Raw genomic sequence first — 14,166 nt, forward strand, 5'->3', positions numbered from 1 at the left:
TTGCTGCATGTTCACATTGCAAAGGCTGGGTTGGAACTTCTGCAGCGACGTAGGATGATTTTGAAATTTTGAGAAAATACAATCAGAATTTTTTGGCATACCCTAACTGTCTTGAGTCAGAATACACAGAGTTCATGGAGAGAAAGGCAAGACGAGCATTTGAGATTAAAAAGTATTTAAATTGTATTTTTTTAATGAAAATAACTGCTAGATAAGACCCTTCTTCCTCAGCTGGGATTGTTTACAACCGCATTTGGGATTGTTTGAAGCCGCATTTAAACTGCATTTTGGAAGTTCAAAATCGGGGCACCACATCAGTCCATTATATGAAGAAAAATGCAGAAATATTTTCCTCAAAAAACATAATTTCTTAACGACTGAAGAAAGAAAGACATGAACATCTTGGATGACAAGGGGGTGAGTACATTATATGTGAATCTTTGTTTTGGAAGTGGACTTCTCCTTTAAAGGTTTACTCCACCCCAGAATGAAAATTTTGTCATTAATCACTTACCCCCATGTCGTTTCAAAACCCGTAAAAGCTTCTTTCATCTTTGAAACACAATTTAACATATTATGGATGAAAACCGGGAGGAAGACGAATAAAGCTTTTATGGGTTTGGAACGACATGGTACCCCATGATTAATGACAAAATTTTCATTTTGGGGTGGAGTAACCCTTTTATTATTTTGGTGGATTCAAAATGATACAGTACATGATTCTTTCATGAATTGAAAGTTCAAAAGAAATGCATTTATTTAAAACTAAAGTCTCTGCTGTCACATTTGGTTAAATTATTGTAGAAAATTAAATATATTCATAAAAACAAAAATTAAACGTGTCTTGAGGCCTCTTCATTGTGCTCCATTTAATTGGACTCTGTCTAACTGCTAGCCTAATTTATTCTGGGCTCCCGTAAAGGGATAGTTCACCCAAAAATAAAAACTTCTGTCCATAATTACTCACCCTCATGTTGTTCCAAATGCATAAACTATTCTCGTAACTTAATAAAAGTAAGATTGAACCACTGATGTCACATGGACATCAGTGTTCTTACTAGCTTTCTGGGTCTTGAACGTGTCAGTTGTGTTGCTGTCTATGCAGGGTCAGAAAGCTCTCAGATTTCATCAAAAATATGATGAACAAAGGTCTTATAGGTTTGGAACGACATGAGGGTGAGTAATTAATGACAGAATTTTCATTTTTGGGCAAACTGTCCCTTTAAGAACCAATAGTTGATTAGTCATTCAGGCAACCCAATGTCTATACAGTTTTGAAAATGTTGCTTTGGAGCAGTCGCTGGAGATTGGCTGGCCACTGAAAATGTAATTTTCATAGTTGCACTGCTTGCACACATCAAGCACACTAATCACATCAAGCATTACAGTGCAACTACAACAAACTGAGGAAATCCAGATAAACCACTGGGTTAATCTGTATCATGACTCGCATGAAATTACATTGCAATTGCCATGCCAATATGAACCTCTCCAGGCAGTTCAAACATGGCTTTGGGAACCAAACCATAAACTTTATAGACTACGAAGAAATACAAGTCTTCTTAGGATTTATGCAAACAGTTTATTTGCTAATTTGCATTAAAAATGTCTCCAGATAGATATGTAAGGATGTGAATTATGTCCCAGAAATGTGTAATTAGATATATTTTGCAATAACATGTCATTACAATCATTCCTAGGCTAATTAGACAGTTATTAGCAATTCAATAGGTACAGTTGATCTGAGGAGCTCGAATTTGCTTTGTAGCTCCAACACAAGTGTAAAAGCAGGCCGAACCCTGAACGGCATGCCACCGTCAGTTTACATAATCCATATCTGAGCCTAGTGCTGCTTGTTATCATGCTAATTTAAACGTAGTGCAGATGGCATGCTGTCTTTTGCTGAATAAGAGAGTTCTTTAATTTCGCTCGTTTCTCAGCAGGAGGATGACATCATGTCGATGTGGCATTCACCTTCTGAACGCTTTCCTTGGCCTGTCGTGAAGTAACTTGTGTATGTTGGGAGGAAAGGAAAGGTTGCATAAATTATAGGACATTGTTTATTCATGATTCATGGGCTTGGAGAGAAGCACTTTGCTGTAAAGGAAGAAGGAGGCTTTTAAAATGTTTTCGTATAGAGGAGTGGATGAGAATCAGTCATGTGTAATTCATTTTCTTGTGTTGTGAAGTATAATATTCTGTGACAAACTGGGTCATTTTTCATCTTTAAAGGAGAAGTGTTAGTTAGGTAAGTTTTTGGTTTAGCTTTAATGTTTTCAGTGACGATACTTGAAAAGGATAAATTTAGAGACCAATTTTTTCAGAGAGTCTTTTTGTTGTGCTGACAGACAACTGTAAATAAATCATTCTTAAGTTGACTTCATCCTGGAGAAAACATTGTACTTTCAAAACAATGAGGCCTGACATGTAAACTTCTTAGTCAGCCAGCGTGTGATTGGTCCCAGACTATCTGTTTATCTAAATCAAGGCAGTAGTCTAGTACACAATTATATTTTTCCAAATCACACTACTATATGTTGAAAAAGCCATATCTTTTGTTCAAAAATGTTCATATCACATATAACCCTGATATTCAGATGTCCAATTTTGTAAAATTGCTCATTCTACTCTGCATTTAAGCATGAAAATGACCTCAAATATAAATTAATATCATATTTTTGCCTTCGGTTAGATCAGCAAGACATTTGGGTGTGCGCTTCAAAAATAATAAGTGTTTATTGTGATATAACTTGTTTTATTGGCGTATGAAAAACCATTGTCAACTAAGTTACCCACTAGAAAACCCCCTCTCAAAAAGGAATGGTTTGTCCCATTCGCGCATAATTTGCACAGTATGATGGTATTTCCTTTAGAAGCATGTGGATGAAACACTAGAAGTTTTGTTGTCTCTCTTTCCCCTAATATTGGTTAAACTAGCAAACTTGTGTCAAGAGTGGATTAACTGACTATCAACAGTGTTACACAAGTATTATTGCTGCAAATTTTAACAAGACAATTTAACTAAAAGTTATGTTTTGTTTATGAAAATATATTTCTAAACATACCATATGCTCAGTAGTTCTAGGTTTCTATGTTGAGTATAGGCCAAAAACACTAAAAATGTCAACTAAGTTACCTGTCAACTGTGTTACCCAGTAAAGGTAACATGGTGGGCAGTAGCAAACATAGATGGTATTTTATGCACATATTCCTACAGATCACCTTTATTTACATAGCACTTTATACAGTATTGTTTCAAAGCAGCTGTGTAAGTTCATGTTTGGGTTTTTGGAAAACAGGAAAACTTTTTTCTTCACATTGTTAAATTCTAAATGTACCCCTAATTATAGAATGACCCACCTGTAAAATCTAGGTCATGCAGGCAGGAACAACAATGCCAATAAACTAGTGTTGTTAATGTTAGCTGTAACTATTAAAACATTTTCTTTAATTAAAATAAAGCTGATAAAATATAAGATGATATTAGATACAGTTGAGGTCAAAAGTTTACATACAGAATCGCAGAATCTGCAAAATGCAGGCATCATACAAAATGCATGTTATTTTTTTTTTTTTTTTTTTATTTAGTACTGACCTGAATAAGATATTTCACATAAAAGATGTTTACATACAGTCCACAGCTGAATTTATAAAAATGATCCCATTTAAAAGTTTACATACACTTGATTCTTAATACTGTGTTGTTACCTGAATGATCCACAGCTGTTTTTTTATTTAGTGGTAGTTGTTCATGAGTCCCTTGTTTGTTCTGAACAGTTAAACTGCCTGCTCTTCTTTAGAAAAATCCTTCAGGACCCACAAATTCTTTTGGTTTTTCAACATTTTTGTATATTTGAACCCTTTCCAACAATGATGATATGATTTGGAGATCCATCTTTTCACACTGAGGACAACTGAGGGAATCATATGCAACTATTACAAAAGGTTCAAACGGTCACTGATGCTCCAGAAGGAAAAACAATGCATTAAGAGCCGGGGGGTGCAAACTTTTGAACAGTATAAAGATGTGTACATTTTTTTTCATTTAGTACTGCCCTTCAGACGCTACAGAAGATACGTTTTCAGGAAAACGAAATTAGTTCAATTTACCCTGATCTTCACACCACGGCTCTTAATGCATCATGTTTCCTTCTGAAGATTACTAAAATTGAATTTAAAAAGTAATAAAATGACAAAAAATACATAATGACTACAACAACAACAAACCCCCCCCCCCCCGAAAATTAAAAAATAAAAGCACATTTAAAATCCTATATAAACAATTCTAACATGAAACTGAAATAAACACTATTTTTAATGGTTGCTGTCTTTTTTGGTAAGGTTGTACTCTTGTGGCGTTTGTTGCATTGAAAGGGTTATGGTTCGGTTGGTTAGCATGGCACTGTTACCCCCTACTGGTAGATGCTGTAATTACACCACTTGCAAAAATGCATTTTATAGTTAACTGTGTACTCTGGCCAAAAAACCCCCCGCTTTTTGTGGCTCTTAATTGCAGTAACCAACTCAGAATAATCACTAGTAAAGGGCTTGAGAATGTGGTTTCCATGAAAGGTATTCTCATGAAGAACCTATCAGCTGAAATAAACAGACAAAACGTATTGATTATGATAGTCAAACTGAGTGCTGCCACAATTTTGCAGTAGTCGTCTGATTGTGTTGACCACTATACAGTGCATTTAGGTGTGTGTATGTGCGTGTGTTTTGTTGAGAAACATGGCAATCTTCCAGCTCAGGCATTACCGTCCACCCAGTTAGTATTATCACCACTGAGGTCAGACCTGCTGTAGACGCCGGTTGATTTGAACTGCATGCTGAGCTCTCAACAGCTGTCTCTCATTTGCTCACTGTGGAGGTTTATATGTGTGATGACAGTGATGACAGCTTGCATGGTGACTTAGATGTTGTAGGAATGTGCTTTTGGTGCATGTCTTGATGGCAAGCAGAGGAATCTGAATCAGTATTTCATGCTGAGCACGCTTATGCCTGCAGTGCTGTTTTCAGTTCCTATAGCTTGACTAGTAGAGCGTACCAATAGCAATACCACAGAAATGGGTTTGACTCGCCAGTAACACACATACTAATAAAGTCATTATAAGTGTCATGATGGTTGACTAATCAATTAGTAAAGTTGATTAGTTAAAGATATGAAAATTCTGGCCTATTAATACCAATAAATCACTATTGTAGATAATGGCATTTTAGAAAAATTCAGGTTGTTAAAGCTAAATTTGAATTGATGCAAGTGAATTTGTCCAATATATGTACAGATATTAATTTTGATTTATGCTAAAAAAAGAAAAGAAAAGAATAGACAAATAGATTTTGAAAATATGTAGTTTTGCACATCTATAAGAAGTTATGCCTTAAATGTGTTTTAAACGTGACATATCATTAAAATCTTGACTTTTTCCATGTTTGAGTTGCTATAATTGGGTCCCTGGTGTATCTATCAACCCAGTAATTTTTTTTGGTAAGCCTTTCTCTGCAAGCTTGTAAAAAAACAGCTAGTCAGATTTTGCTACTCTAGTGATGTAGAAAGTGGATCTCATTATAATATTACAGCCCCTTATTCTGCACGTTTCCACCCATGGCGCCGCCATTGGTGTACCAGTTCCAATTCCATAGCAAGTTTGAGTAAACGATGCTAACGATTCTGTCGTTGGCTGTACAGACGACCACAAAACACTATTTTGAGTCCCAGCCTCAGAGGAGACAAGAGAGCAGTGGATTTATTGATTAATTTACTATATATTACGCTGCCGCCACACAGATCTAATATAAAAATGCGATTTATTCCCAGCTGTTTACCTTTACAGACATAAACGACTGTTTTTGTAACTCTGTTTAAGCGCAATAAGACATGAAAGAGTTTAGTACTCACATGCCATGTGAAAGCCACTTTCTGTGCACGTGCTTTGGATGTGTGCGCTCAGAAAACCGTATATTGGAAGTTTAAACTGATATGGCTTTAAAATACATGATTTCATTGCGACAGACATGATAATCACAACCAAACAGATGTTTTTTGGCAGAATATCAGAGGTATAAGCTACAAAGGCACAGCCCTATTCTGGAAAAGGGGGCGGGGAGCAGCAGCTCATTTGCATTTAAAGGGACATGCACAAAAACAGCTTTCACTCTAAATAGGCATTTTCAAAATTATATAATAAATGAGCTGTGGGGTATTTGGAGGTGAGACTTATATAACATATTGTAGGTCTCTTTTAAAAGCATCTGTCAAATGAAGCCAAGTAAATTAGACAATAAACAGTAAATGATGCTTCATTCATTCCACTGTTGTTTGCGCTGTTCTGCATATTCAGGCATATTCATATTAGATTCTGCTGTGCACATTTAATAGGTTCAGATACTGTGATATCCTAGGCTGCACCTGGATGAAAAATCCATGACTTTTGCATTGTTAAATGGCCTGCATTAGGAGCTGTATGACAGGGATGCTGAGACGGGGCACAGGCTGTCATCAGCTTGTGCTCTGATTACGCAGGCTTTTAGCGGCTGGACTCTGTCTGCAGGGCGTTTCTGTGATCGTGCAGTTTGCCTCACACCCTACATCAGTTTAATTCAACAGCTGTGTAAGGGCAGGTTGTCTCTCTCACCCTTGTATTCTCACAGGGAGTCTCTCTTAGCTTCTATCGTGCTCTTCTCACTCATTTTCTTTTATTAATTTAGCAAATCTATTTAGACGAAGTGATTTTTTTTTTTACTACAGAGACAGTCACCCTGGAACAGTTTGGGGTTAAATGTCTCACAGACATAATGGTAGCTAATGAATCAGGGTTCCAACCCACAGTGTACCATCCCAGGGGCCTCATTTATAAAACTCTCAGTAGATTTCATCCTAAAAGTGTATGCACAACCGTTTTCAGATTTATAAAACCATGTATATGCCAGAACCTGCGCAAAAATTCTATTATAAATCCCAGTCAGGGGAAGATTGTACGTACATGCATCTCCACCCCGTCTCTTCTCTGAAATCTCCATATATGGAGCTTACGATGTCTTGTTTTACTATTTATAATCTCATCTGCATATCATTTCCATGCATATTCCCATCCACATGATCATATTTAACACCCGTCGAAGGTACAAGACATTATGGAAATATGATATACGGACTGTAAATACCATTTGTGCCATCATTTCATAACATTGTAAACGTCTTTACTGTCACTTTTAATCAGCTTAATACAACCTTGCTGACTAAAAGTATTATTTTGCTTAAAAAACATGAACTGTAGTGCATTACACAAGTTGTATGACTTTTTACTTTTGTGGTACTTTCTGGAACTTGAATCTTAAATTACAGTACCATACACTTTCCATTTGGAAAAGAGCAGATTGCACAGTCTGCCTATTTCTTTTTTTGTTTCACAGAAAAAAGGAAACAGTTATTTGAAAAGTCATGAGAGTAAGTAAATTAATATCAGAACTGTAATTTTTAGTTTCTTTTAACACAACAAATTTCCTGTAAGACAAGATTATAAAAAACACAAACAGGCTAATATAAAATTGGGATTTATACATCATATGAAAGCTGAATAAATAAGCTTTTAGGATATGACAATATTTGGCCAAGATGCAACTATTTGAAAATCTGGAATCTGAGGGCGCAAAAATCGAAATATTGAGAAAATATTCAAATAAAGTTCTTAGCAATGCATAGTCCTAATCAAAAATTGAATTTTGATATATTTACAGTAGGAAATTTACAAAATACTTTCATGGAACATGATCTTAATATCTTAATGATTTTTGGCATGAAAGAAAAATCAATCATTTTGACCCATACAATGTATTGTTGGCTATTGCTACAAATATACCCATGCTACTTAAGATTGGTGTGTGGTCCAGAATCAGATATGATATTCTGCATTGTTTTGAATATGGCAAATTACTGTTCTCTTTTATGTACTCATTAGAGACTTGAATCTTGATCAGGTGGCATTCCCCCGTGATAGCATATCCGCTGACAGAGTATACATGTGAAGATTTATTTCTCCATTTGAATGTGCTAAAAAGAAAAGTATTAATGTCATGTGAAAGCTGAGAATTTCACACAGCCATGCCCTAGATAGTTATTTTAAAAAAAACTCTCTCTTTTACATAACAAAACATTTCATAACCTGCCAGATTTGCACGGAAGAACTTAGGGAGGGGGTCGTGCTGCACAGCAGCAGTTCTCCAGTTCTTCATGACTTGCACTTTGTTTGTTTTCTTTTGCTCTCCTCTACTTTGGTGAAGGGCAAGGCCATATGGAGCAGAAGGACCAGCCCCATGAGAGAATCATTTTGCATGTGTGCAGGGTACATCACAGTGTGCATTACTTCCTGTCTCAGCTCTCTTTTCTCCACCCAGTGCCAGTCTGGCAGGGGCTTATGACCGGACCTATGCTATCCCAGAGGGCTTTTGCTTTCTGGAGGAGTTTGACAGTGTGTGAACTCTTTGATATATGAGAGCACTCTGCATCTTCACAGGGTGGCGCTGTGTTCGATCATTTGAATTTGTGCTGGCTGGGTTCTGATGAGATCAGAGATCGTTGCCGTCTCATCAACCTCAGCTTGTGGGTTTGTGAGTTGGCGTCTTGCGTTCAAGTATATCTGCAGTGTGCTTAGGATATACAGTTGAAGTCAGAAGTTTACATACACCTTGCAGAATCTGCAAAATGTCAATTATTTTACCAAAAAAGAGGGATCATACAAAATGTTTTTTTTTTTTTATTTAGTACTGACCTGAATAAGATATTTAACATGAAAGACGTTTACATTTAGTCCACAAGAGAAAATAATGGTTGAATTTATAAAAATGACTCCATTCAAAAGTTTACATACACTTGATTCTTAATACTGTGTTGTTACCTGAATGATCCACAGACGTGTTTTTTTTGTTTAGTGGTAGTTGTTCATGAGTCCCTTGTTTGTCCTGAACTGGCTGCTGTTATTCAGAAAAATCCTTCAGGTCCCACAAATTCTTTTGGTTTTTCAACATTTTTGTGTATTTGAACCCTTTCCAACAATGACGATATGATTTGGAGATCCATTTGAGGGAATCATATGCAACTATTACAGAAGGTTCACACACAGAAGGAAAAACGATGCATTAAGAGCCAGGGGTGTAAACTTTTAAACAGAATTAAGATGTGTACATTTTTTCTTATTTTGTCAAAATATAATTTTTAATTTAGTACTGCCCTTCAGAAACTACAGAAGATTTACATGTTTCCCAGAAGAGAAAATAAGTTAAATTTACCCTGATCTTCAAATTCTGAACAATATGAACAATATAATGGCGTTAATGGGTTTAATAAAGATTTAAAAAAGTAAAAAGTAAAAAAGTGGCATGAAAAATGAAATTTAAAGTAAAGCTTTGATGACTGATGATCTGAATAATTCAAAAATAGTTAAAAGTTAACTATTAACTACACACACACACACACACACACACACACACACACACACACACACATATATATATATATATACTGTTAGTAAATGTAAATGTATTTTAGCGTAAACATGATGTTATGTGATTGGACCCTCTTGTCCTGTGAAAGATGAAGAAGAATATAATTCAAGAATATGAAAAATACCTTTTCTCAATAGCGCATTCTGTTGAATCTGCCAGCTCCTGAAAAATATCTCATCCGTCTTTACAGAGTACTATGAAATATTCAGCATTATTAACCTTCCTGAATCCCCTGAAATACACATAATGATAAAGACTTTCCACTATGCATTTATACTGGGCTAATGACATTCTCTATCTATTCCAATACCTAAACACACACACATTTCTGCATTTATATATATATATATATATATATATATTTAAAAATATGTTATTTAGTATGTTTATTATTGTGTTTGGACTGGTCCAATCCATGAGGAATTTTGTCTGCTCCTCACTATATAAGTGATTTTAGGTTTTGCTGTCCTTGCAGCACATTTGGTACACACTCGCACACTCTTTTCTCTCAATTTGTGAGAACTATGAGAATCTCATTTCCCAGTCTTTGAGCATGGCATCTGTTCCTAAGTGCTCAGAATGTATTATTAGCTTAGTTCTGCTCTGCCATCACACTCCAGTGATTCCTTCGTTTAATATTTAGCAGCCAAATAACTCTACACTCAAATGTGAGGTAAGATAGCGTTTAAAAACATTATCACTAGATGTCCGAGAAGCCACTGTAAAAGTTGCAATTCAGCTATTGATTTTGCTCAGAAAAAGCCTGCATGTATATATACAATTGCTTTTTGGCTTATAAAACATGCTATATTATATCTCTTGTCAGTGGAGCCTATAAATCTTCACTTTGCTTGAGTCTCTGGAGCTTGGCGTCTGCATAAAAACCCTTTATCCCCCCCTGTTGCTCATTAGATTGGAAATCAGTGGTGTTTTGGGCACAATAGGTGACAAATAGTTCTTTGGCTGGGACTGCATTGGGAACGGGTGAATGTAATTTTTGCCCTTTTTAAAGGGTAACAGTATTAGAAGGAGAATGATGCCCCCTTCAAAGAGGAGCTGTGTGCTGCTCTTGTAGTGGCACAGACCGATTACACTGCTCACGTCCGCATTGCAGCCCTCTTCTGCAAAGAGGCAGGCACTGCGCTGGGCGTTGATGGCCTTAGTTAGCACACGCATACTTATTCTCACCGACCCACCCCCCTCTAAAATCTCCTGCATTCATAGTCCTCTCTCTGAAGTTCCTGTTTTTAGCTTCATGCAATAAAATGATAGTTGCCCTGCAGCACTAAAATAAAGCAGGATTTTCTTGTGAGAAACTGTAAAGATAAGCATTTCTGACAAACGAAAGAAAATATATATACATTTTACTGCTCAAAAGTTTGAAGTTAATAAGATTTTTGAATGTTTTTGAAAGATATCTCCACATTTATTTGAAATTTAAATATCTTTAATGTAAATTTTAATCACTTGAGTACAGTTTGGTCAAGCTCAGGGATTTAAAGAGATAGTTCACCCAAAAATGAAAATTCTATCATTAATTACCCTCATGTTGTTCTAAACCCATAAGACCTTTGTTTATCTTCAGAACTCAAGTTAAGATATTTTTGATGAAATCCGAGAACTTTCTGACCCTGCATAGACAGCAACGCAACTACTACGTTCAAGGCCTAAAAAGGTAGTACGTAGATAATTAAAATAGTCCATGTGACATCTGTGATTAAAAACAAAAATAACTTTACAACTTCACAGATACATTGAAGACTGCTACAAAATAGAAGAAACTGTTGAATAAAGTCATTATTTTTGTTGTCTTTGCACCTAACATTAAGGTTAAACCACTGATGTAACATGAACTATTTTAACAATATTCTTACTACCTTTCTGGGCCTTCAGCGTGGTAGTTGCGTTCCTGTCTATGCAGGGTGAGAAAGCTCTCAGATTTCATCAAAAATATCTTCATTTGCGTTCTGAAGATGAACAAAGGTCTTGCAGGTTTAGAACGACATGAGGGTGAGTAATCAATTGCTGAATTTTTAATTTTTGGGTGAACTATTCCTTTAATATTTGAGATTTTGCTTACATGAGGAGTAGCTTGAAACTGATTTAATTTTTTAGCCTTTTGTCAATACGGACCAGGCTTTTGCCATTTTAAAGGCATTTTACTAATATGACTAACAATAAATATGTATTATCAATCAAAACAATATTGATTATACATTGACTAATTGCATTGTTTTCCTCTTTTTCAGTTTTTCCCTTACGGTGATGCATCAAAGTTTGCTCAGCATGCTTTCAGAACCTTCGACAAGAATGGAGATGGTACCATCGACTTCAGAGAGTTCATCTGTGCCCTGTCCATCACATCACGAGGCAGCTTTGAACAGAAACTCAACTGGGCTTTTAACATGTATGACCTGGATGGAGACGGCAAAATCACACGAGTTGAGATGCTTGAGATCATTGAGGTACTCGATTTAGGCTGTTCTCTTGTTTACTTGCATAAAGAAATTGTAAATAACTAAAACGAATTCTTATTCTTGAATTGTTTCAATTTTAACAGACTTTTCTAGTTTTTGCGATTTACTGCATAAGCTTTAAAAGTTTACTTCCAGAACAAAAATGTACAGATAGTGTACTCACCCCCTTGTCATTCAAAATGTTCATGTCTTTCTTTCTTCAGTTGTAAAGAAATTATGTTTTGTTGAGGAAAACATTCGAGAATTTTTCTCCATATAGTGGACTTCTATGGTGCCAACAAGTTTGAACTTCCAAAATGCAGTTTCAGTGCAGCTTCAAAGGGCTCTAAACCAGTGATGCTTAAACACAGTCCTGGAGGGCCAGTGTCCTGCAGAGTTTAGCTCCAACCTCAATTAGACACACCTGAACCAGCTAATCAAGGTCTTACTAGGCATACTAGAAACTTCCAGACAGGTGTGTTGAGACAAGTTGGAGCTAAATTCTGCAAGACACCAGCCCTCCAGGACTGTGTTTGGGCACCCCTGCTCTAAACGATCCCAGTTGAGGAAGAAGGGTCTTGTCTAATGAAACGATTGGTTATTTTCATAAAACAAAATTATGATTTGTATACTTTTTACCCTCAAATGGTCGAAAGGTCGAAAACCTCCTTTCTTATTTTCTCCTCCAACTTCAAAATCGTCCTACATCGCTGTTTTACCTTTTTTTGCAAAGGGCATTTGATCTTCTTTGCATGTTCACTTTGTAAACACTGGGTCGGTACTTCTGCAGCAATGTAGGACTATTTTGAAGTTGGAGGAGAAAATGAGATAGGAGTTTTTTGACATACCCTAACTGTATTGACCTGGATAGTTCGCATGCACGTTGCAGAGAATAGACAAGATGAGCTTTCAAGGTAAAAAGTATATAAATTGTACATTTTTTTTGTAAAATAACTGATCATTTTGCTAGATAAGACCTTTCTTCCTTGGCTGGGATCGTTTAGAGCCATTTGAAGCTGCTTTGTATTTTGGACGTTTAAAATCGCGGGCACCATATAAGTCCACTATATGGAGAGAAATCCTGAAATGTTTTCCTCAAGAAACAATTTCTTTACAATTGAAGAAAGAAACGAACATTTTGGATGACAAGGGGGTGAGTAACTTATCTGTAAATTTTTGTTCTGGAAGTGAACTTCTCCTTTAAGGATTTTTAAAAATATGTTTTAATTTACACATTCACAATTTCTACCCAGTAAAATATTTTAAAGCTGGGTATGACTAGAAAAAAATCAGCGTTTATTTTAAAAATACCCATGAAATTATACGATTTTGTTCATTTAGATGACTTTCCCAGATCTAGAAGTCTCACTTTCAGAATTAGGCTAGGATTTTCATGGTTATTCGAAGAGAAAATATGTATCTTGATTTTTAGTTGTTTTTTTTTATTATTTCAATGCTTGTTTTGTCTTATTTTAAAGGGATAGTTCAGCCAAAAATGAAAATTCTGTCATTAATTACTCACCCTTGTATCGTTCCAAACCTGTAAGACCTTCGTTCATCTTCAGAACACGAATTAAAATATTTTGTGAAATCCGAGAGCTTTCTAACCCTGCATAGACAGCAACACAACTGACACGTTGAAGTTCCAGAAAGGTAGTAAGGATATCATTAAAATAGTCCATGTGACATCAGTGGTTCAACCTTAATGTTATGGAGCTACGAGCATACTTTTTGTGTGCAAAGAAAACAAAACAACAACTTTACTCAACAATTTAATCTCTTCTGGGTCAGTCTCCGTATGTGTGTGGTGCTGCTGACGTAGTAGCCAGTGTTCTGACGTAGAATCCAGATGTGCTGTGCCTTGTTTACAAGCAGAGGAAGACACAGTGTATATTAAAAAGTAATAAAGAGTTTGACAGAGAGTATGACTTAAAATTTTTTGCCCAGCCTTACTTATTTGAAGTAGAATATACAGACAATAAACTAAGAGAGATGGACGTTCTAGTCAGAACGCCGCTCCTGATATGAAAGAGAAGAAATTGCTGAATAAAGTTATTTTTCTTTTTTTTGCACACAAAAAGTATTCTTGTAGATTCATAACATTACGATTGATCCACTGATGTCACATGGACTATTTTAACAATGTCCTTACTACCTTTCTGGGCCTTGAGCATGTCAGTTGCGTTGCTGTTTATGCAGGGTCAGA

General features: G+C 35.9%; 1 protein-coding gene across 1 annotated transcript in view; it reads left to right on the forward strand.

Moving 5' to 3' along the window:
• The window catches only part of vsnl1a (visinin-like 1a), a 39,190-nt gene that overhangs the window by 23,113 nt on the left and 1,911 nt on the right, over nucleotides 1–14,166 (forward strand). The window contains exon 3 of the mRNA XM_051138972.1: nucleotides 11,754–11,969. Coding sequence (XP_050994929.1) covers nucleotides 11,754–11,969 — 216 coding nt within the window. The remainder of the gene's footprint in view (nucleotides 1–11,753; nucleotides 11,970–14,166) is intronic.

The sequence above is a fragment of the Labeo rohita genome, chromosome 20 (assembly GCF_022985175.1).
Source record: "Labeo rohita strain BAU-BD-2019 chromosome 20, IGBB_LRoh.1.0, whole genome shotgun sequence".
NCBI classification, from domain to species: Eukaryota; Metazoa; Chordata; class Actinopteri; order Cypriniformes; family Cyprinidae; genus Labeo; species Labeo rohita.